Source organism: Chanos chanos, chromosome 14, assembly GCF_902362185.1.
Source record: "Chanos chanos chromosome 14, fChaCha1.1, whole genome shotgun sequence".
Classification (NCBI taxonomy): Eukaryota; Metazoa; Chordata; class Actinopteri; order Gonorynchiformes; family Chanidae; genus Chanos; species Chanos chanos.
Window position 1 is genome coordinate 18,684,298 of NC_044508.1, and position 22,982 is coordinate 18,707,279.

General features: G+C 42.1%; 3 protein-coding genes across 3 annotated transcripts; 2 read left to right on the forward strand and 1 right to left on the reverse strand.

Annotated features, from left to right (window-relative positions):
• Positions 1-7,337: 7,337 nt before the first annotated feature.
• fam43a (family with sequence similarity 43 member A) lies at positions 7,338-8,636 on the reverse strand. Its single transcript, XM_030791953.1, has one exon. The coding sequence runs from the start codon at positions 8,634-8,636 to the stop codon at positions 7,605-7,607; it is 1,032 nt and encodes a 343-aa protein (XP_030647813.1). The 3' UTR covers positions 7,338-7,604.
• A 2,500-nt stretch (positions 8,637-11,136) lies between these two features.
• On the forward strand, positions 11,137-16,305 carry lsg1 (large 60S subunit nuclear export GTPase 1). The gene is made up of 14 exons (XM_030791430.1): positions 11,137-11,310; positions 11,435-11,561; positions 11,705-11,825; positions 11,975-12,061; positions 12,180-12,266; positions 12,434-12,494; positions 12,597-12,773; positions 13,434-13,814; positions 14,132-14,233; positions 14,398-14,541; positions 14,749-14,872; positions 15,115-15,194; positions 15,374-15,550; positions 15,785-16,305. The coding sequence occupies exons 1-14, from the start codon at positions 11,209-11,211 to the stop codon at positions 15,962-15,964; spliced, it is 1,950 nt and encodes a 649-aa protein (XP_030647290.1). The 5' UTR covers positions 11,137-11,208; the 3' UTR covers positions 15,965-16,305.
• Positions 16,306-17,096: 791 nt separating this feature from the next.
• On the forward strand, positions 17,097-22,438 carry tmem44 (transmembrane protein 44). The gene is made up of 8 exons (XM_030791131.1): positions 17,097-17,189; positions 17,475-17,565; positions 17,959-18,119; positions 18,308-18,394; positions 18,816-19,051; positions 19,348-19,537; positions 19,822-19,965; positions 22,208-22,438. The coding sequence occupies exons 2-8, from the start codon at positions 17,493-17,495 to the stop codon at positions 22,436-22,438; spliced, it is 1,122 nt and encodes a 373-aa protein (XP_030646991.1). The 5' UTR covers positions 17,097-17,189; positions 17,475-17,492.
• Positions 22,439-22,982: the final 544 nt, after the last annotated feature.

The following is a 22,982-nucleotide window of genomic DNA, read 5'->3' on the forward strand; positions in this document are numbered from 1 at the left end:
AAACCAGACTTGGAGATGACCTCACTGCGAAAGTAGCAGCCCAAAGCACCGCACAGCAGAGGACGGGCAGTTAAAAAAAGCACAGCTGTTAACTGGAGAGTAAGCAAATTAGAGTGCTGCCATATCTTTTCAATAATAACACACAGGAGGAATTCCCAAAACCAGCCAACAAACCTAATCCCCAAGCCCTCAGCAACCCCTGACATAAGCCTGATCTCAACCTTCGTTTTAAAATGCACCAATAGAAATGCTTGCTTATGTCAGTCCTCAGTGTGTTACATAAATGTCTTTTTGGAATAGCACCCCATAATGACCAGTTTAACTTCTTTCTCGTGAGATGGAGATATAAACAAAGTGGTTTCTTTTGAAAACAAGCTCTGAACCTTGATTTGGGTCACTGTTCTCTGTCCTTTTTTTTGCCCAGACTGATTTGAGTTGTGTGTGTTTTTGTGTGTTTGATGCGTGTGTGTGTGTGTGTCTGTGTGTGTGTCCTCACACACATTGTATTGTGCACTTTGTGCTTCTCCCGTTTTTCAAGCAAGGTGCATGCTTGTTTTGTTTTTTTTTGAGTGTCAGTCGTGTTAAAGAGGTGCAATCACTCATATTGTCCCTGTTGGGGAATCTCTCTTTCTCTCATTCTCTCTCAGCTTTGTCTCTAAGATTATTGCATGATGTTTACATCATTTGATGATTTTTTTTTAAACATGGATAAACCCCATGCTCTCCATAACATTGTGTTTGTTGCCCTTAGTACATGATGAACAACATCAGTTTGGTAAATGACCAACGCTGAACCATACTGGTTTTCTGTGCATTTGGTTAACAGCCTGGAGTGTACATTCCTTAAAACCCGTTATTCTATGTGTTTATATACCCTGAAGTGCAAAGTAATAGAGCCCTCTCTCTCTCTCTCTCTTTCTGTCTCCCTCCCCCCCCCCCCTCTCTCTCTCTCTCTCTCTCTGTCAGGGCTCTGCTTGTTTGACAGTGTGAAAATGTGAAGAGGACCATCTGTCATGACCACACACTGGCATGCTTGACCCTGCCAACCTCTCCGTTTGCCAGATCAGCACCTTGTGCTTCATCTCCACTGAGTTTGGCACTGATTTATCTCAATCTGTGAGGCCCAAGCTTCCACAGAATACATTTCATTATGCAAAATTAACTGAAGCTACAATGTTTTTCAAAGGGTTTAGTTATTTTTGAAATGTCTTTTCTCTTTGATAAGTAATATTTCTCTCTTTCTTCTGGTAGCTGTCACGATATATCTCAAAATATCTTTCACTGTTACTGAAGATGTTTTCTTTAGCCAAACAAGGAAATTCAGAATGTGTTATACAAGCATAATGATCTGCCCATAATTATTCACATACTTTGCAGAGACATTGGTGTAAAATGTGACTGTAGTCAGTGGAGCAGTTAATGATCCTGTAAAGTATACATAGAAGGCTCTCTTCACCTCCCTGTCCTGATACTGGTGTCTGCTCTGCACTGTATTCTCTCCTGTCACTCAGAATCCAGGCTTTTCACAGAGTCCTGTGTGACGTTCAGCGATATTTTCATTTCTCTTTTACGCTCCTTTAGACCAGGGGTTCTCAACCTTTTTCGACATGCGCACACCCCCCCCCCCCCCCCCCACACACACTTTGTCTAGGTTTGATCTTGCCCCCCCCCCCCTTTTTTATTGTATTTGCTGGTTTGCGCCTAAAAATCTCCTAATCTTGCACCCCCCTTGAAAACCCCTGCTTTATCCTAAATTTACATGACAAGATACAGACACCCATACCCACCCACACACACACACACACACAAGTATAGCAGATATAGTGGTATATAATGGGGCTCTCTTTCTGCTTGAGGCATGGAGGAGCTCCATCATGACTGATCGAATTAAAGGAACACATTAATGTATGTTTCCTCAATGAAAAGTTTTTTACATGCTCATAGCTGAATGTCAACATCACAGCTAAAGTATCAGCACTGAAAAAGAGACACGCGTGTGTGACAGTAAACTCAAAACTGTTAAACAGGACCACTGGCGCATTCACAGTGGAAACATTGAGCCATGTATCAATCAATGTTCAGTCCACACCCAATATTGCATGAGAAGAGAGAGAGAGAGAGAGATCATTATGGATATTGATGTTTGGTCATGACACAACTGACTGAAAATGACATCAGATTATAAAAGCCAGGGCACAATGTCACGCCAGTGCAGTGCAGTCCCACATCAGTTTCACTCAGGTTTTTACACTGAGAGAACATGACTGAGTGCCAGTTTCAGGGTTTTCTTTCTTTCTTTCTTTCTTTTTTTTCCAATTTACCATCCACCCCCCTAGTTCTCCTCAGGCATGTCTCCTGAGCAGAAGATTAGAACAGCGCTTGCTATGTAGAGAAATGGAAAGTAACACTTTTCACCCACATGTAGTTTGGATAGCTACTTTTAAAGTGTATCAACAAGTGTTACTGATATGAGTCAGGCACTGGAAAATTGTGTGTAGCAGTGCAACTGCTATCTATATAACTGATCAAATAAGGCAATAGCCTCTTATGAGCGTCCCAGCCATAAGGGTGCACAAGTTTATGATCCATTTTTTATTTGATTTGTGAAGATCAGTCATGAATGTTAACCAGCTATATACATCTGATGCTTGTCTGACTGTCAGTGCAGATCAGACTGTGCATTTAAAACGGACTTCAGCTTTGACTTACAGAAGTTTGTAAATTGTGAATGTGTCTCTGTCCTAACACACTAGGGCTTTAGAGCTGTCGGTCTGGACTCTGGAAACTTTGAGCTTTAACTGTCTTACAAAAATCCCGAGCTCTAATCACTGACTGATCTGCCTGAAGCTTGTCTTCAGTGGGTCGTTTGATTCAAAATATAAATGTTTTCATCAGATGTTAACCCATCAGTTGAAATATCAATCGGCTGTTTTCAAAGAAGAAAAAAAAGATGAGTACGCGCTTTATAATCACAAAATAACCGAGAACTTCTCTGACGGGACCCTTCTGATGAAATTTCGCGATATCTGTGGCTGTCTCGATATTCTTCCCGCTTCATGTATCATTACTGTATTTCCTGCAGACAAACAGAGAGCCCAAAATAACCCACTGAAATATATGTCTCTCATGGGGTGGGGGTTGGTGGTGGTGGTGGTGGGGGGGGGGGGGGGGTGCTTTTGTGTGGAAAACACTGGGAAACAAAATACTGTGGGTGAGTGCAGGCCCCTCAAAGTTTGTATCTCATTACAGTGAGGGGAATGTCCTACCACAAACACGGCTCATTAGGCAAGTTAGGCAAGTCAGCCACACAGAGAGAAATCCCTCCCTGGGAGAGAGCTTACTGTGTGTCTGTTTAAAAAAAAAAAAAAAAAACACTCCCACAGGGGAAGGGTTTTCACGTATTACTGTCTCTCATAGCCTAACATAGAGTTATTGTGCTTTTAAATGACACACGCTCTTTTACAGGGGGCAGAAGTCTGATGTAGATGTATAAAACTAACTGTCACATGTCAGATACAATGCAAAGCAAGTTTTCAATGCGTGGGCATAAGTATAAGTATATATGTATAAGTTCATGGATGTCTGATGGGCACATTCCAGTACAGATTTGTTATGATAGACTATGTCTGTCTTCACTTGTCCCCAGTTTCACATGTGACACTGACTCTCTTCATTGGGGTTGGGGGAAGGGGGGGGGGGTGAGAGAGCATGCCCCAGAGATCTCTTGTTTTTCTCATTTTCACCCTCTCACTGGGTTATGGGCAGGTTGATGGAAAAAAAAAAAGAAAAAAACTTCGGTGACATGACAGACAGAAAGATTTCTTCAAAAGGTAGTGACATGAAAGAGAGGATAATAATGATCAGAGATTGCTGGAGGGCAGCTGTCAAAGCCAAACTAACGAATTCTCTCCTCTGAAGAGTGCGCCGGCGTTTTGCCCGTGTGGCCACCTCCACATTTTCAAAAAGTTCTTATCTGCTCGAAAACAGCGAGGGACAGGCCGAGGAGGTGGAAGACTAGGGCTGCCTTGCTGACAACACCTGCCATGACCAAGTGCTACAAACACAGAGCACCTTAGCACCTGTGCCAAATTAAACATGTCCCGTCTCCCAGTGTTCTTTTCAGATGTCCCAGTGTGCTTTTCAGACTGATTTTCAGTGTTATCAGTGGTTTTTTTAATCAGTGGTTGTGTTAATGTGCTATTGTCATCTACTGCATCCTAACGTTTCAGTGGCATCTTGTCAGTGGATTAATAGTTGCTCTGTGAAGGTGTGTCTGCTGTGTTAAAGTTGAGGTTGAGGGAGTGTGTGTGTGTGTGTGTGTGTGTGTGTGTGTGTGTGTGTGTGTGTCTTTTGTAAGAGGAGACAAACCTGAAAGCCCACAATGTTCTAAACAACAATGTGCATTATTTATGAGTGTATTGACTTTCGTGCCTTTAAAGAGGCCCATATCAGCTTCTGGGTCAAATCCTCACTGATGTAACACCATTATTTTCCAGAACCATCCAATAAATAAACCAACGCGTATTCCTTCTCTGCTCTGTTTTTTTTTTTTCCTTTTGTATTTCTTTTTTTAATCCATCTCAGGAGGAGGAATTCAACTTCAGTTGTTTATGATTTTTTTTTATCTATAAAGACACTCATTTTAAAGGGAGTTATTGATCTGAAAATCAAAACTCACAGTTTTGCGTTGGCCAGTAGTCTCAAGCAGTTGATGACTCAGAAGCGGTACAAACACACGGGATGTTTGCACAAGACGAAATTGAAATTGCATACTCATAATCACTTTGATGTTTGTTTTTTTTTAAATATATTTCACACAAGTACAGGAAGAGTGCCAACCAAATACCATACTTTCTGTGTCCTGTTTTATTGAATATGTACTGACATATGGTAAATTTAAGCAAATAAATACGTTTCACCTTTGATGAGTAATATATGTTTATAACATTTAGATAGCCATGAATGCCAGCAGATTGCGACTTTGAAGTTCTTCATTCAGATGTTTCCATAACACACTGGGCACTTTCATTCTGAGAAATGTGTGCTCACAGCTGGGAAATATTTTGGTCAGGAATAATACGGACAAAAGCTACACAGAAAACACAAACAACCTTTAAAAAGTTGACTAACCGGCAGTCATTTTCCTTACACACCCCCCCCCCCCCTTGCCCCCAAAAAGTCTACTTTGGGTAATAGTTATCACATAGGACATGTTGTGTCTTTACAGAATGGAGGGCACAGTGTGAAATTAATATGTGCACAGTTTAAATTAATATATAAAGACTCAGTCCTTCTGATTCATTCTTCCTGTGCTGTTATAGATGGAAGTGATTTAACAGCCTTAAAGGTGAAATTAATGAAACCCTGTCCCGGGCAGTTTTTTCATAATGAGCTGTAGTTTAGTGTTAATGACATCTAAAATCATTTCCATGTTCCATCGAAGCCTCATTTGCTTCGATGACTGTGGCCATGAAGTGACTTTGGTACAACATAATAAAAAAAACCCTTTTCAGTACACAGTCTGCACTATATCGGACACACATTAAACTGGAATTAACACTCAGTGTTTGCCTATCTTCTCTAATTCATTTCCCATTGAAGACGTCAGCCGTGCACACTGGACGGGGTACTCCGGGGGAAAGGCAGAGTCGCGCTGGCAGGCAGCGTGAGGTGGAGGTAGCGCGACTGGAGCTAGCAACAGTTCTGTCTGGAATTTTAATGCCTACATCAATGCTCGCATTGCAGCTTCCTCCCCTTGACTCACAGAGAAAAACATGACCCAGAGAAAACCTGCCATTAGCATAACCCATATGTGCCTGATATTTTTACCACTTGTTTTTTGACCCACTGCCTAGCGTGGTTTGGGAATCAGATGAAAACCTGTTGCCGTGCTGCAGACTGCAGATTCAGAGATGGAACAAAGATATGATTGTCCACGTTATACCATATAAAACAGATCTGCATCGGAGTAACATAATGCCACACCTGTCTATGGATACGTGTCCCATACGCCTGTTTCATGTCTCACCTGGCATTAGCGGTGCAGACCTGTTCATCTGAGTGTTTGGACAGTGTCTGTCATAGAGCAGAGAAAGATCACATTTCCATAACAATAACAGAGGAAAGCTGTGCTTTGCACAGTGTGCTGTGATTCTGGCTTGAGGCCATTAAGTTCACAGGCTGTCCGCAGACGGGCTTGAACTCACTGTGAACCTTGCATCTTGGCCTTTGAACCTCTCATTTCGCTGTAAAAGATGAGTATCTATGTTAACGAGCCTTCACGGTAGTTTGCTGTTTTGCAGCTTGAGTTGTGCCGTGGAGTTTGTCAGCTCTACGCTTCACTCAACACTTAACACACAAGGCTGATGAGAACTGACACTTAACAATGCATAAACATCACTTCTGTGGACCATAACAGAACTAGCACAGTCACAGCATGTGCAAACCTAGGCAGATAATATGAAAGTTGAGAACATCAGTCAGAGAGTAATTATGTTTTTCAGTGTAAAGCCAAATGTCGCTACGACATCATCTCAGGGTTTACGCTGAGAACAGAGTAAATTGGACTTTGTATTGGTCCACGAACAAGAAGTTCTAATTAAGTGTCTCTGTGGCAAACTTTCACGTTAAGTTCCCAATCCACATTGTGATCAAACCACAAGTATTCCCTCATTAGCCCACAGACAATGTATTCTGATGGGGTTGTCAGATACCTGCAAAAGCTAAACATGGAAAATGTAGCCAAGCCTGAAGAGCAATGTGAATAAGACATGCCCTGTCAAAAACGGTCAGTTATTCATAACCTGCACCTAAGTGTATATTTTCGGATGCAATCTAAGATGCAGCTGTACATTTTCTCTGTTTTTTTTTTTTTTTATTGGCAATTTTGTGAGGTTCACAGAAACAAACCACATTTTTCTTTTTTAAAAAATAATGAGTATAGTTTACACGTTATGATTTTCCTATTTGCATCTCAATACATTAAGACTTTTTTCTTTTGCACAGCAAAGATATGACATTTATGTTTGTAAGAACATTTATAAGGAAACAATGTTATGTACAAAAGTATGAACATAATACTCGACTGAATTCCACAACAGTGCAAAAAATAAGGAATGAAAAAAACGGAACATTCTGAAAGAAAAGAGACATTGCAACTCGCCGTTCAATTGGTCAAGAGATGTTCAACACCGTGAGTTACACCATTCAAAACCGTTATTTTCTTCCATAATGTAATTTCCTTAAGGGAGTAAACGAGCTGAAAAGTCAAACCCTCTTAAATAACAGAATGGATCAGCAAAGTGCATAAGCGTCTTAATGGACTGCACCATTCTGTGTCCGCTGTCGTGAACACGCAGTCTTTACGGTACTTCGCCGAGCTCCCAAAGACCCTTTACGCCCATCAAGTGTTATTGTGCGAGTGTCTGTAGGTGAACAACAATCGTTGCTTCATACCCCCAAATTACAACATCTTTTCAAGTCGAATGGATGAGGTGGCACAACACTACACGCATTACACGTTCCTTGTAATGAAACAGCACATGTCAAATTAAGATTACAATAGTTTAATTTGTTGCCAGAAATGACAAAATTTCGTTTCGCTGCTAGCCAATCTCTAACATTTGGTTGTCCTCAGTGCTGCTAGAGATGGGAACTGCTTCTTGGTTGCTGTCTATTGACGATTCACTGCCAGTGCTCTCGCCCGAGAGTAACCGTGTGACTCTCAGGTCGGCTTTTAGTGTCTGTACGTCGTTTCCAATACTCATCTCTCCTAAATCGTTGATTATCTGGGACAACTCCTGCTTGCCGTTGCCCACACAGTCATCAAGAATGTCCTCGCACTCAAAGTGCATGGCTTTCTCCTCCTCTTCCTCACCGATCAAGTCCTCTGTGATGGAGCCCAGTTTTGGTGCGCTCCGGCTGCGCTCCACTGGGGGTTTGTAATAACACTGTCCATTAAGAAGCTTTCGAAGAGGCACCAAAGGGATCGTCTGCTCCCCTATCAACTGCTGTTGCTGGTGCCTCGCATCGTCCCTTCTTTTAAGCCTTTTGAACTCAGCCAGTGCTGTGGCTGAGGTCTGGTATAACAGCAAAGCCATGGCTTTCGCCTTCTCCGGCTTGGACACAAGAACAGCGTGGCAGCGAAGCATCACAGCCTTGTGTTTCATTTCATGTCTATAGATCCAAGCAAAGATTTTGGGTAACCGAGGGTCGGCGACACAGTAAGTTATCCTATGCAATAAATACAAGTGTCCAGGTCTCCTCGCTTTGTCATCCACGTGAACCATCCGGATGCCTTGCGAGCTGATGGTTAATTTCATTTTTGTGCCGCTTTTCCCCAGTTCGCTTTTGCCCCAAATCTTACTAACGGCGACGTCCGTGCAACCTTCTCCCTTTGACTGGATGGTGGTGGCATTTCCCAAGTATAGCACTGTGTACGTGGGGTCTTCGCTGGTGATCTTGACCTTTTTCCTTTTAGATTTAAACATACTTCCCACCCTGTTGAGCGCACTCTCCGGACAAGACTTGGCGAAGGAGGTCAGCGCAGAGTAGTTCAAACTCACGGCATACCCCTTCTGCTTCGACTGCTTATCTTCCTCAATCAAGTCGAATTTATTCTTCTTCCAAGGCAGCATTATACAGTCGTTTTACGTGCAAAGCACTGGAATCTACAACTAAGGCGTTTACTGCACCTAATCACTATCTGTTGGTAGTCCCGAGTCATCTATCACTTTCTTTTACGGCATAAGTAAACTCACCTCGAGTGTCATTTTGCTATATATTGAACTGCTCGAGCCGTCCCATCTGTTGTCACGGGCCGTCCAGTGGCAAGCTTAGTGCTACCAAGTTTCAAGCAGACAGCTGTAAATATACTGTGGGTTGAACCAATTCGGTTCCCAACAGGGGAAATCATGCAAATGGAACACACCAACACGGCATTACTATGTTTCACGGGTATTCTTGGTTCTGTTTTCATTTATCTCACCACCAAGCCGTTTGATTAGCTCCACGCGAACAAAATTTTACAAATTCCTTTTTTTATTCTCTTATTTAAGTTTGTAAATTAAAATTTGAGAAATAAAATGAGATCACTGGTCACAGTGGCCCAACTGGTGCCTCGAGAAATTCAAATTGTTTTCTCCAGTGCTTTGCAGGGATTAGTTATAAATTAATTGTTGTGGCCATCAACAACCATGAAAATGTGTATAATTACAAGTTTTAAACTGGTCCTCAATGAGTTACACAGAAGTTCATTATTCTGCGAAACATGAAAATCATTCATTTGCAATTAGTCACATGCACTTGATTGTATTTCTTTATTTTATTTATGCACGCTCCGAATATGATCGAATTAATTTCCAGAGACCAAAATCTGGATGCTGCTTGTCTGTGCAAATTTCGAAACGATTTAATGCTTCCATCTACTGGCTAATTACGGTACTAAACCGTATCGTGGATTTCCCCCCCCCCCCCCCCCCCCCCCCGGTCTGCTTTCAAACAAACAACAAATAATTTTCTCATTGTTATTATCACGATGCATATAACTACTCCACGCTCCGTAAAGCTCACTCGGGGTGTCTGGGTGAAATAAATACTGACTGAAAAATCATAAGCGCAACTATCAAGATCAAATAAACGGGTCAGATTATATTCAGGGGGGTATTCCAGAAAGCGGGTTTAGCGAAAACTCAGAGTTTGTTAACTCAGAGCATGTAGTAAACCTCCTGATAGAAGAGTCCTATGGCTTTGTTATGCCAGGAGAATGAAGCCATAGGTCTCTTCTACTAAGAGGTTTACTATTCTTGCCCGTCATTGTTTTTCTATGAGTGAGGTTAGGCAGCGTGTCCAGTACATTTCTGTGGCTGAAAATGGCATCACTAAGAAGAATATTCAGCACTCACAACAGAGATGTTACACAGAGCGTTGTAGAATGAAATCTCACCTACACACTACAAGTAAGGCTTATATAACAGACGAACGCTTAACAAAGCCCCCTGTCCAAAGAAACAGTAACAGAGTGAAGTAGAGAAGCGCCTCACTTCACTTACAATGAAACATTGTCTCGAATGCAGAGGGATTATTACACTACGTGTTTACTTTATGTGTGTATACTGGATATCTATGCATTTTAATTGTTAACTGAAGTTATTGACAGTCACAGGTGTTTGGCAGTTATTATTGTCCTGTATTGACAGGGACAAGATGAGAGTGACTGACATCTCTTTCTTTGTGCAGTGATTTGTTAGCTGTAACATTACTGAATCTATAAAGAAAACAAAACAAAATCAATCAATCAAACAAACAAACAAAACCAAAACCAAACAAACAAATGAATAAATAAACAAACAAAACACAATATGGGAGCTTAGGGGTTGGGGGGCTATCCCTACAGTGGACAGATAACTTATTGTGTCATTTGAATTGTGTCATTTGAAGTGACTTGTGTTAATCGCTGTTCACCAGCTAATTTGATTTTGGTTTCACAAATTCCTTTTGTATTATGTATTTGGTAAATTGTCCCACAAAAATGCGGTGTTAGGTCAAACACATTACAGTTTGGGGGCCGTTTTTGCGATGTGAGTACTATTTCAAGGCAAGCGTTCAACCAATGAAAAATACGAGTGAAAACGTCAAAATGTATCCGTTGCAACGTGTGGGCCTTATAATTACACCCGCTTTCCAAAGACGTGTATGAAATGTGACACTGTTGGATAAGACTAAGCATAACGAACGTGTATCTGAATATTGTATTTTGACTCCGTTAACGAAAGCCTGTTCATTTCAATTCATTTGAAAAAAAAAAAAAAAAATCCGAATATACACAGAGTGAGCGGAACGTTCCATGATGGTACGTTGTTCCTCACGAAATTCTTACGTGGGACACATTGGGCCATACCATCGACGGCAAGTGTAGTAATATTGTGTTATCTTTCTGAACCGTTGCGGCATATATGTAATGATACATTGATATTATTTTAGCAGTTACAATTAATTGAAAATTTCGGAAATATCCAGCATGAAGCTATATAAATAGTTTCCCATGATTACGTAAATAGTTTACTCCAGACCACTTCCTTCCTCCGCAACAACACTAATAACACATGTGAAAGCTTGACTGGTGGATAGAGTAGAACTTTTTCTTGATGTGAAAAATATCTGCCATACTCAGCGAAATTATTTGATACTCAGCGAAATTATTCGGGTTAAATGGGGAAGAAGAAGAGCCGAGGAGAAGGTTCTGGTCTCGGCAGGGCTTTGATTAAGGAGAGACTCAACGCTGGACGGGGGACCAGGAGAAATGATTCTTGGGTATGGATGTAATAATTTCGTGAGCAAATGAATGTAGCTCGCTGACGTTTTAGTCGTGACTCACACAGAATCTGTGGTAATTACTGCCTACAACACGACACCTCTTTTTTTCTTTGATCATTAGCTCCACACCAGTGAACTGAATGATGGCTATGACTGGGGCCGTCTCAATCTCCAGTCCGTCACAGAGCAGAGCTCACTGGACGATTTCTTGGCCACAGCAGAACTGGCAGGAACAGAGTTTGTTGCCGGTAACCCTACAGCTGTATCTTTGTCGTTATTTAGTCCAGAGACGTAAATTTCCTTTGAAATAGGCTTCGAAGTGCAATATCTAACCCCGACGTCTCGGCCTATTTTAAGTTTGTTTGACTTGATTGTCGTTGCCTTTTTCCAGAAAAGCTCAACATCAAGTTTGTGCCTGCTGAGTCTAGAGCCGGTTTACTGACAGCAGAAGAATCTAAAAGATTGAAGAAACTCCATGAAGACAATAAACAGTTCCTACGAATTCCTCGCAGGTTTGTGTCTGCAGTGTCTTTACAAACAAAGTCACTTTTTTGCCTTGCAAAATGACTGGCTGCCTGATCTTGCTTCAGTACAGCTGTTTTACTGCTGACGTTGTGGACATGTTCTTATGCACACTGTTGCTGTTCTTATGACGTCTTAGGCCACACTGGGATGAGAACACAAGCCCTGAGGTTCTACAGCAGGCGGAAAAGGACAGCTTTCTGGAGTGGAGACGACAGTTGGCAGTGTGAGCGCCTTTGAATTCATTGGATTTTTTATTTTGCCTGCTTTTCCCGTATGTAATCGCATTGCTTTCCCCGTGAATGATTATGGTTGTTTAATAAACTCTGTTATTATATTGGTAGGCTGGAGGAAGAACAAAAGTTGATTCTCACTCCTTTCGAAAGGAATCTGGATTTCTGGAGGCAGTTGTGGCGAGTGATAGAGAGGAGGTAGGAGTGTGTTCAGTGAAGGAACCTTTTTTTTTATACATATTATGGGATATGCAGGTCTTTGTGTATGCATAAACATTGAACTTACCAGTTCATTTACATACTTCTTTCCATAGATCTTATACATTTATGCTGTTAATGTAAGTTTTATTGATTTCATTTTCCAGTGACATTGTGATCCAGATTGTTGATGCCAGAAACCCACTGCTATTCCGTTGTCCAGATCTTGTGAGTGAAACACTGACTGATTTTAAGTGTCAATAGTTCTTTGGTTTGTCCGGTGAGGGTTGCACAGTCCTTAACTGGTACTGTGATCCTTTGTTCTATCAGGAGAAATATGTGAAGGAGGTCTCCGAGCATAAGGTGAACATGCTGTTGTTGAATAAAGCAGACCTGCTCACCAGAGAGCAGAGGAGAACCTGGGCCCAGTACTTCCAGAGGGAGGGGGTCCGAGCCGCGTTCTGGTCCGCTTTGGCTGAGGGAGAACGACTGGACGCGGAGGAGAAGGTAAGCCGGTGGTGCTCAGGTACAGCTCAAACTCGCGCGTGGTGGTGCTCAGGTACAGCTCAAACTCACGCGTGGTGGTGCTCAGGTACAGCTCAAACTCACGCGTGGTGGTGCTCAGGTACAGCTCAAACTCACGCGTGGTGGTGCTCAGGTACAGCTCAAACTCACGCGTGGTGGTGCTCAGGTACAGCTCAAACTCACGCGTGGTGGTGCTCAGGTACAGCTCAAACTCGCGCGTGGTGGTGCTCAGGTACAGCTCAAACTCACGCGTGGTGGTGCTCAGGTACAGCTCAAACTCACGCGTGATGGTGCTCAGGTACAGCTCAAACTCGCGCGTGGTGGTGCTCAGGTACAGCTCAAACTCACGCGTGGTGGTGCTCAGGTACAGCTCAAACTCACGCGTGATGGTGCTCAGGTACAGCTCAAACTCGCGCGTGGTGGTGCTCAGGTACAGCTCAAACTCACGCGTGAACACAGACTCTCAAACTGTGCACTTAACAGACATCTGCCTGACTTTGGAGTGTACGTGCTCAGGGCAGCATGTCATCTGACAGTGTGCTCTGATGTAATGTTTAAATCGTTCTTGTCTAAGTTTCGTTTGTCAGGGGGTGCTGTGGAACTGCCTGTAGGGCGAGCCGTTAATCTCTCTCTCATTGAAAGGGAGAAGATGTAGGAGGTGAAGAAGAGAGTGATGCGGAGCGTGACGAAGCCATGGAAACCAGTGGCAGACCTCCCATAGAAAAGAGAGAGTTGGATGAGAGGAGTGAAGGGAACCAAGAGACTGAAGAGAGTGATTCTGAGGACGAGAGGAGAAGAGTGAGATTTGAGGACTGCGTGGAGGAAGGAGATTGGCAGACCTGCTCCGAGATATCAGAGGATGAAGAAGACGAGGAGGAAACGAAGGAGCAGGGAAGAGAACAGTCAGACGGCTCATCCTTCCGAAACTCCAGTCGTCTGCTGCGTAAACAGGAGTTGCTGGACCTCTTTAAATCAGCACACTCTGGGACCAGGTGTAAAGAAGGTCAGCTCACTGTGGGACTGGTGAGCTAACCTGCATTTTACCAATTTAAAATGTATTAATATAATTTCAAAAGTTGGTGGATATAGTGACTTCTACTACCTTATTTTAATTATTCAAGTAAACAAGCTTAAGAACTAACCCCCTTTGTTTTTTCTTCCTATTTTTTAAACCTGGCTTTTCAAATACATATTGTTCAATCACCATAATGTTACCATATTATGGTGTTTCCTATAGAAAAACATGATTTTGGCTTAACATTTAAGTGAACGATACAGGTGGAACTGTGACAGGCAGTTTAATAACAGAATAGATCATCTCTTTATCTTCTGTTGTCAAGGTGGGTTACCCTAATGTTGGCAAGAGCTCCACTATCAACACCATTCTCCGAAACAAGAAAGTCTCAGTTTCAGCTACCCCTGGTCACACCAAGCACTTCCAGGTGAGAGAGAGTGTCAGAGAGTTTATTCTGCACATGCTCACTCGGGATCAGATGAGAGTATAACTCTGTGTCTGTGTGTGTGTGTGTGTCTGTGTGTGTCTGTGTGTGTATGTGTGTGTATGTGTGTCTGTGTGTGTGTGTGTCTGTGTGCGCGCACACTGCAGACCCTGTTTGTGGAGCCCGGTCTATGTCTGTGTGACTGTCCCGGCCTCGTCATGCCCTCCTTCGTTTCCACCAAAGCCGAGATGATCTGCAGCGGGATCCTGCCCATCGATCAGATGAGAGATCACGTCCCTGCCGTCTCTTTAATATCCTTCCATGGCTCTTGCCATTTATCAAAACCCACAACAAAGAGCGTCCTGCTCAATAACAATTTCTTGTAACATCACACACTGCAAGTATATCACTTCAATGACAAGGTCTGGCAAAGAAAGACTGTATTGAAACAGGTAAGAAAAGAAAAAACCTGTTTGGGATGCTAGCTGTATATCAGTGAAGGCCCTTAACCAGACCACGTGTGTCAGACCATCCCCCGGGCTGTGTTAGAAGGCACGTACGGCATAAACATCATCAGACCGCGGGAAGACGAGGAACCCGATCGCCCGCCCACGTCCGAGGAGTTTCTGACCGCCTACGGATGTGAGTCATGACGTTTCCCTCAGAACACACAACAGAGTTTTACCGTACAACACATTTTACTTTAGGCTTACAGGCTTAGTCGCGGACCGATGATAAGTGGACAGTTTGAATCAGGTGTTGTAGCACCGGATTAGAATAAAAATGTGTTTTTTATTTCTGAGAAAGGAGATACAGTGTTATAGTACAGTTCCAACAGTGAAAAGTATAGTGAGCTTAATTTTCCTTCACTTTTCTTCTGCCAGATATGAGGGGTTTTATGACCACACATGGACAGCCTGACCAGTCGCGGTCAGCTCGCTATGTCCTGAAAGACTACGTCAGTGTAAGTGTCTGTTTCATAGCTTTTAAAACACTCCCAACGTGTCCGGTTCCTCTGTAAGAATGGTCATCAATGCAAAGAAATCTTAGAAAAACAAACTGAAAAAAAAAGAAACACATTTGAGAAGATGAAGGCCCTAAATGATTTGAAAGAGAGACCCAAACATGTGTTCTGTTTTTCAGGGGAAGCTCCTGTATTGTCACCCTCCTCCACATGTTGACGCGAAAGATTTCCAGCCGCAGCACAAAGGGTTCATTAACAGGACAGCAGAGACAGAACTACAGCCCTCACACACCTCGAACAAACAGCCCAAAGTCAAACGCATTGAGAACACAGTTGACAAAAGCTTCTTCCATCAGGTAGGACAACATTTTTTCATTCTGGTTCATGTTCATTTTTTCATATTTTTCCATATAGCTTTTTGAATGGGTTCTGCATGACATTTTTTTTTATCTGGACAAAAAATCCTCTGGATGAATATTAGCAGGGCTATTTGCAAATGATATATATATATATATATATATATATATAAAATATGAAAAAATATATATATATGGTATGCTTGAATGATGATGCATTGCCATCTCCTTTAGGAAAATGTCCGTGCACTGACCAAAGGCGTTCAGACGGTGATGGGCTATAAACCAGGCAGCGGACCCCAGGACCAGGGTAAAGTTGGTTCAGAGCAACAAGCCGGCAAGCCATGGAAGAAACATGGCAACAGGAACAAGAAGGAGAAACTGCGAAGGATTAACAAACACCTGGATGCTTAAACTGATTTTACATAAGACAGTTGAATAGGTTGTCTTCAAATGGGGAAAAATAGCATGAAATTCTGATAAGTCGATTTAAAACCTATTTGCTGCTGAACGTCATGTTTTCAGTGGCGAGGCTGCACCTTTCACTAAGTTCACTCTCTGTGACTCTAAAAGGTAATAGCTCTGTTTGAAGTGACCTGGATGATTATTGCTGGACATTCCACAATGAGGATAAATCAATTAACAGACAATGGTATCTGAGTCTGTACAAATTACAAAATGGACACACTGTTATCATAATCATGCTTCTGGAGTAAACAGAGAGTCCTGAATCAGATGCTTACGCTCCATCACCTTTGTAATGCAATGTACATCCTCCTATAAATATTAAAAATAATCTTATTCTGTATGCATGCCATTCATTCTTTGTTCCCTCGCAGTAAACATATCACAGTGCCTTGTAAACCACCCATGGTCATGGAAACATGAATTATACATTTGTATATCTTAGAGGTTGCGTTCAGGTTAACGACTACAGGGTAGAATTCCGAGCGACCAAAGAAAATGGTGCACAGTATTCACCATTCCAGGGTTGGAGAATGAAATAGTTATCACTAACTAATGCGATAGGTTACCGTGAAAAACTTACTTATTTCAACAATATTATATCTGGGACGATGTTCATAATTTCCTTATGCCTTATGCACCTGAACACCACGTGACTACACTCAGCGATAGAAACGCCCTCCCAAACCATCACGACACGGTCTGCTATTTATCCCAGCCATTTAGCAATGTTGTCATAGTCACGTATTGTTCGACATGATAACAGCACGCTGCGATGATGGAAGACATGCATGACTCGGATGGAGACGGGCCGTCCTCATACTTTCTGTTCAAGCTGACCCACAACTTTGTATCGAGCTGCCTGGTTGACGCAGAAAAAGTTTGTGTCTCTGTTGTACTCGGTGTTTTGTCTGCGCTGTGTTTGCTTGTGGCATGCTTACTGTGAGTAATACTTCGTTTCTCGCTAACGAATTTTGATATGGTTTATGTAAGTCGTACGTGCATGCATGTGTGGTCATCTTCCATGCTATCCCTCCTTTGTAGGCTGATCTGTCGCAGGTGCAAGATGAGAGACCGGAATTCTGGCGATGCTGCAGGCTACGCCTTGTACAGCTTCGTGGGCAACTTGTGTAGTGCCGTGGGGGCCACACTTTCAAAGCAGTTAAAATTTCAGGTCAGGCTGTGTTTACTGTATCCACGTGTCACATAATGGTTTGATGTGTTTGTCTGAATTTGTTTTTCTGTCTCCGCACTTTCTAAGCTATTAAACAACGAAATCTGTGAAAAGATAAATGTGAAATATTCCAAAAAGAAACCCTCAGGCAAAGGATAAAAACTGGGCAGATATTTCTGGCGTTTATAATTATTATTATTATTATTATTATTATTATTATTATTATTATTAATCTGCATCAGACAATTTATTTGAAATATGTGAAACATCCCTGTCATGTTGCAGATCGCAGTGGCTGCATTTATGGTGGCTTTGGATATTGTCAATTTCATTTCAATTATTTCCCCTTTTTGTCTGTGCTTCAAGTCAAAAAAAGGTAAGATAAAGCTATGCTGTTTAAAATAGTTTTCTTCATGTTGTCTCGCTGTTGAAAATAACCGTACAGTTAATATAAGAACTTAAAAAAGATAAAAGATAATGTCAGCTGGAGGCGACACTCCCTCGTGTTAAGTTGCTTTGTGCCTAATTCTCTTGAACTCGTGCTGCAGGTCTTTGCTGCGTCATTTAACATACCATGTTACACTTATGCAGTGTTCATTTGCTGCAGTTAATGTGGAAGGCGAAAATGAAATAGTTTCTTAAATTCATTAAAGGCACAAATGACACCCCCCTGTGTGGTAATAAGAGTACCTGTTCTGTTTAGCTTTAGGGTATTAGCTAAAGTTGTGTGTGCAGTCAGAAGCACTGAGGGCCCTCTCCTTCGTTACAGGAAAGAGACTGAGAATAGTGTCTAAGAGGAGGAGGCAGAATCTCCTGGCTGCTTCCTTTCTGTTCATCATGGGTGGGGGAGTTTATATGGGAATGAGTGCCCAGCACCTGCCAACGGACAAACCTCCCAGCAGGAGGAAACTCCTCGGCGTTTTCTTAAATGTGAGTGACTGCTTCTGATCTGACTATACTGTCTGTGTGTGAAAAGTAAGACTGAGTTAACCTAGGTCAGATGTAGTGGACACTCTATTCACTAGGGCCCTCTGTGTGAGATATGCACTCTGGAGTCAGTTCATGCAAAGCGAGGGACCATAGTACTCATGTGTTTTGCATGCTTTTCCCTGAGATAGCATCATGCGGAGTTCTTGGGCTATGCACTGGGACTGCTGTCATTTGCCATTAACTGGACTGCACGCTTTCCATCCTTCCTCAAAGCAGTAAGATACTTCTACACTTCATCTCCATCCATACCAGAGTTTTTTTTAAATTTATTTTTATAATAGACACATTCAAAAAGCAACTTTAAAGAACTTCTTAACTGGGACATGCGCTGGGCTTATCCAAAGCTTTTCCTCCCACTCACATTTTCATATTGGTTTAGTTGCTTGAAGTTGTTAAACAATAGTTCAACACACTAAACTTTTGCCATGAATGTAATCCTATACTGCTTGATGACTGCAACAGTGACGTCTCTCAACACTCAAATAAGATGTGATTATTTTTTCACAAAAGCATAAAATGTAAAATGTGTAAGAGGAAAACTGTTCACACTGAAGTTCAAATGACAGTGAAATCAGTAACACATCTGAATTGAAGTAGAGCTGTACCAAATCACTGAGTTTAACTTGCGCCCCACAGCGGAGAGGGGAGATGAATTCTGCTGTCCATATGTCCTCTGGGGTCCTGTGTGTTTTGGCTGGAGCCCTCTATTCCACAGCCGTAGTGCTCCATGACCAGCAGCTGGGCTTCATTCTGCGGGCCATGCCATGGCTGCTGGCTGCAGCCTGCTGTGCTGTCCTGGATCTCTCTGTATCCTTCTTAAAAACAACCTGTGGGTGTCTCGCTGAACTCACTTACCCTCCAAGTGTGTACGAGTGAGGCTTTTCTGTTTGTTTGCCTTAAACTTAGCTGACCTCTTGGAGCGCAGACCTACAGTGGATTTTCCGTTCTAGTATGTAGATTGCTATGGAAATTTCCCATCAGGAGTCAATGGTTTGTTTGAATGCTTGAATAAAATATCCTATTGTGAGGCGTTTTATGGTTGAATTGTCTGTCTTTGCCTGCTGCTAGCCCAGTGTTCTTCCTGTTGAAGGGAATATGTTCTGCTCATCGTTGCTTTTGATCCTTTAACCATTTTAAACGTTCAGATATTGTTCCTTTCCTGCTACAGCGTCCATCAGAAACCTCCATATGTTAGGCCCTTAGGCTCAGAGATGGAGTCTCTGCTGAGGAATTCCAGTCACTGTGCCAAGAATAAACCCAAAGGAAAAGCCATTAATAAGCCATTAGCACAGAGTAATACATACAAAATGACAGATATGGGCCAGTACATGGATGTGAACGTTCAGCCTGGGAGAAAGGTACATCCTCTTGTGTTTTCTCCCTTTTTCTTTTTTTTTTAAGCTAGTGCTTTTCAGATCTTTTGTTTAAACCCAGAGCTGTGTCAGCCTAGGAGGCTGAAGGCCAGCACATGTGTAAAACCAGTCATGCTTGATTTAACGAGATCCATTACCATCTTCAGATTAGCGATAAAGGTGATTCAATGCCAAATGTTATGGCACCTTCCCCCTGTACAGACTGCATTTTTACATTCGCCGTGCTGCCGTGGTTTGGACTGTTTAAAGTTCAGCTGTTTTTTTCGCAGGTGTGTTTAAAGGAGGTGCGGATCTCCCAGGACGGTCAGTTGGCCTGTCAGACGGTGAAGAGGACAGAAAGGGTGATTAGGGTGGATGGACCTTATTCCTCCAACAGCTCTTCAGACACCTCCACCCTCAACTCTGAACTGGAGGTCAGCAGCCCTTCTTTCTTTCTCAGGAAGGAGCTCATAGTCTCACTCTGAATGTCTTAAACAATCCACTCATTAAAATATGGACAGGCAGTGGGTGATCATGAAGTCAACACAGCTTCTGTTCACTGACATATTTTTGAGATGAATGGATTTAATGGATTTTAAGGGGTGCAAACAGAGGACATTTCTCAGTGGAATAAGGCCAGTGCTTTTTAAAACGGTTTTTCTTTTAGATGATGAAAGTGCAGGCTCACTGTAAATTTGCAGAAGTGTTCCAAAATTATTATCATTAATGTGGCCAGTAGATGGCACTAATGTATTTGAACTCTAAGGCATAAGAGTATGTTTTGGCCTGTTTGCCTTGCAAAGCATCCAGGTGCAGTGACAGTCAGATCTCTGTGCAAAGACACATTCACAGCCATTGCTAGGAAAAGGTTATTTAAACAAGACTTAGGTAAACAAACAAAAAAACTGCAGTGACTGTCCCAGTCAGCATAGTCAAGTACTGTTCAAATCCTTGTATTTAGATATTGTGTTGGTTTTTGTATCTGTCTCTCATTAACTGTCTCTGATTGGTTGAGGACTGTACACACCTGCTTTTCTAGTTAAAATCAGTCTATTTTTATGATTACGACTGGCTGAAGGACTCCAGTCTTTTAAAACCTCTGGTCTAACGGAGTTTAGAAATACATGCCTGAGTGCAACTGGATTCTTCGATTTCTTTTTTTTTTTCTTTCATTGGCTCGGCCAACAGCTCTGGAGAAAGCCAAGTTATCGAGGATGTCATTTAATCTGAGACAAAGGCCAATGAGTCGGGGTGAAAACAATTGAACTTTGTTTAATTCACTAAACAGGAAAAAGCAAACCATGTGAACCTCCGCCAAAAACAATGTCCTAAAAAGTGCTGCCCAAGTGCCTCCAAACCCTTCTGTGGTATCTACGGCAACAATTTAAGGATCGCACATTGCTTTGCGATTTATGATTTCCAGGAACTTTGTCATAAACACTATTAGAATAAATCTCATTCTAAACAAACGTTATGCTCCGCCACTCAAAGCTTAGAGTCTGTTTGCTCACCTGGGAACTTGTTCATCTAGTAAAACTTTTACGAATACAAACAATATGTATGAATATATTTATTATTTTTATGTATAACGGATGTTTATTTTTTCTTTTTCGTGTGTATATGATCATTTGATTGCTATTTTCTTAAAGAGCATTAAGTTAAAAGTTTGTCTATGTCCGATGTTTTTGGTCCATTTTAAAATGCTGACCTCTTGACGCTGTGGAAAATGACAAACCATCTTACTTGATTTTCAAACGCCAGCTGAGAGAATTTTATTTATTATTATTTAGTTAATTAAGCATTTTTAGACAAGGAAATCTAAAGCAAAGCTGAAATCAAAGCAAAGCTTCTTCATTTCCAAACACATCTGTTAAGTGAAAAAAAAAAAAACCCTGTTATTAGCGTCATTTATTTGTTTAAATCTTAAAAGGCTTACAATGATTAATTTCACCCTCTCTCTCTCTCTCACCTTTGAAAACACAGTAGAGCAAAAGTACAAGATGAATTTACAGACTTCTATAAAACTTAATGAAACTTGGCCCGCTGCTTTGTTGCTATGACAACAACTTTGCCAGAGAGCTCTAAATTCTCCTCCATTGTGCTTTTGTCATGTTTCTGCTATGACTCTGGAAGGGGAGGACAGGGAAGAGCGATTTGGAACTGCCTGAAGTTTGCCTTTTGCCTCAATTGTTTTGTTGTTAAAGATCTGTGATTAAAGACCAGGGCAGGACCTCTGTGCATTGGAGGTGGTGCAGAATTGTCATGCAGTCTGTGGGGATTCAGACTGTGGCTTGACTATTTTGGGAGCTGGAATCTAATGATGTCTGTCTGAGGACCAGTGACTGTAGGGGGATTTTTGGAGAGGGAGATTCAGACATTGTGCTGTTTTTACCTGAAAACATGCTTGTGTATGTATAAAACTGCATATGTAAACACTGGCCATTGTGTAGTGTCACAGGTTTAATGGAAAGCGAGTAAGAGGTGTATTTTTGTTCTGCTAATATATGGTGCCTCTTTAAACACTTTACAAATGTAACTAAAACCTGTGGCATTCCTTACATGCCATCAATAAGCGCCTAAGGTTTATTATGCAGGTAGAAGTATTCTCCACTTTTGGTAATTCCACACTATGTAAAAGATGAGGTACCTTTATAATGTTTATTTTCATGGTTACAGTGGGACTTTGAGGAGGCAAATCAGCAGTGGATTAAAAACAACAAAGTCTCTCGAGACGCGGAGCCAGCGGAAGCGTTCCCTTTGCAGGAGTGGGTGACCAGTCCCCAGGCGGAGGCTGATCCTAGGTCTGGCTCTCACATCTGCCTGTGCAACCGTGCCAGACTAGCTGAGAGGATGGTCTCTAGAGAACCACTTGACCTGAGCTTGACTGTTTCTGATTCTGCTAAGTAATGCTGGTTGAAAGCAACAGACCAACACTGCAAGTACAGAACACACTTTGAACACACTCCGCCACCACTGTGTTCAGTCAACAGAAACTATCTTTTACCATGCCCAGCAAATTTGAGATGTAATAAAGTAACTTAAAAAGTGGACAAAGTTTCATTTAATTATATGTGACATTTATTATTCCGGCTTACCGTACAATAAATTGTTACGGGTTTATCATCAGCACATTCTTTGGTACAAAAGAATGAACAGAATCGGGGTTTTACATAACCAGGGCGGACATTGGTCCGTTGAGAGAGTTTTTCTTCAACCTGGCAGGGTTCTCACATTAACTAACTCCTGGGAACTTGGGCGTGATTGGCCGAGCCGACATCTCACGATAAATTTCAACTTGACCATCAACAGACAAGGTCGTCAACAGCTGTCATTCACACAGCCCTGCACTCCACTTCCGCTTCTTCGGCAGCGACGCCGTTAGTTACCATGAGAGCGGTTTTGGCCTTTGTCTTTCACACAGACCATATGAGATGTTGACAAATGGAGGGAG

Bases quoted from the DNA above. Each gene is read 5' to 3' on its own strand.
- fam43a (XM_030791953.1), bottom strand. From the start codon at position 8,636: ATGCTGCCTTGGAAGAAGAATAAATTCGACTTGATTGAGGAAGATAAG.
- lsg1 (XM_030791430.1), top strand. From the start codon at position 11,209: ATGGGGAAGAAGAAGAGCCGAGGAGAAGGTTCTGGTCTCGGCAGGGCT. The intron at 12,267-12,433 runs GTAGGAGTGTGT...TTCATTTTCCAG, and splicing joins TGGCGAGTGATAGAGAGGAG to TGACATTGTGATCCAGATTG. The intron at 15,551-15,784 runs GTAGGACAACAT...CATCTCCTTTAG, and splicing joins ACAAAAGCTTCTTCCATCAG to GAAAATGTCCGTGCACTGAC.
- tmem44 (XM_030791131.1), top strand. From the start codon at position 17,493: ATGGTGGCTTTGGATATTGTCAATTTCATTTCAATTATTTCCCCTTTT. The intron at 18,395-18,815 runs GTAAGATACTTC...TGCGCCCCACAG, and splicing joins TTCCATCCTTCCTCAAAGCA to CGGAGAGGGGAGATGAATTC. The intron at 19,538-19,821 runs GTACATCCTCTT...TTTTTTTCGCAG, and splicing joins ACGTTCAGCCTGGGAGAAAG to GTGTGTTTAAAGGAGGTGCG.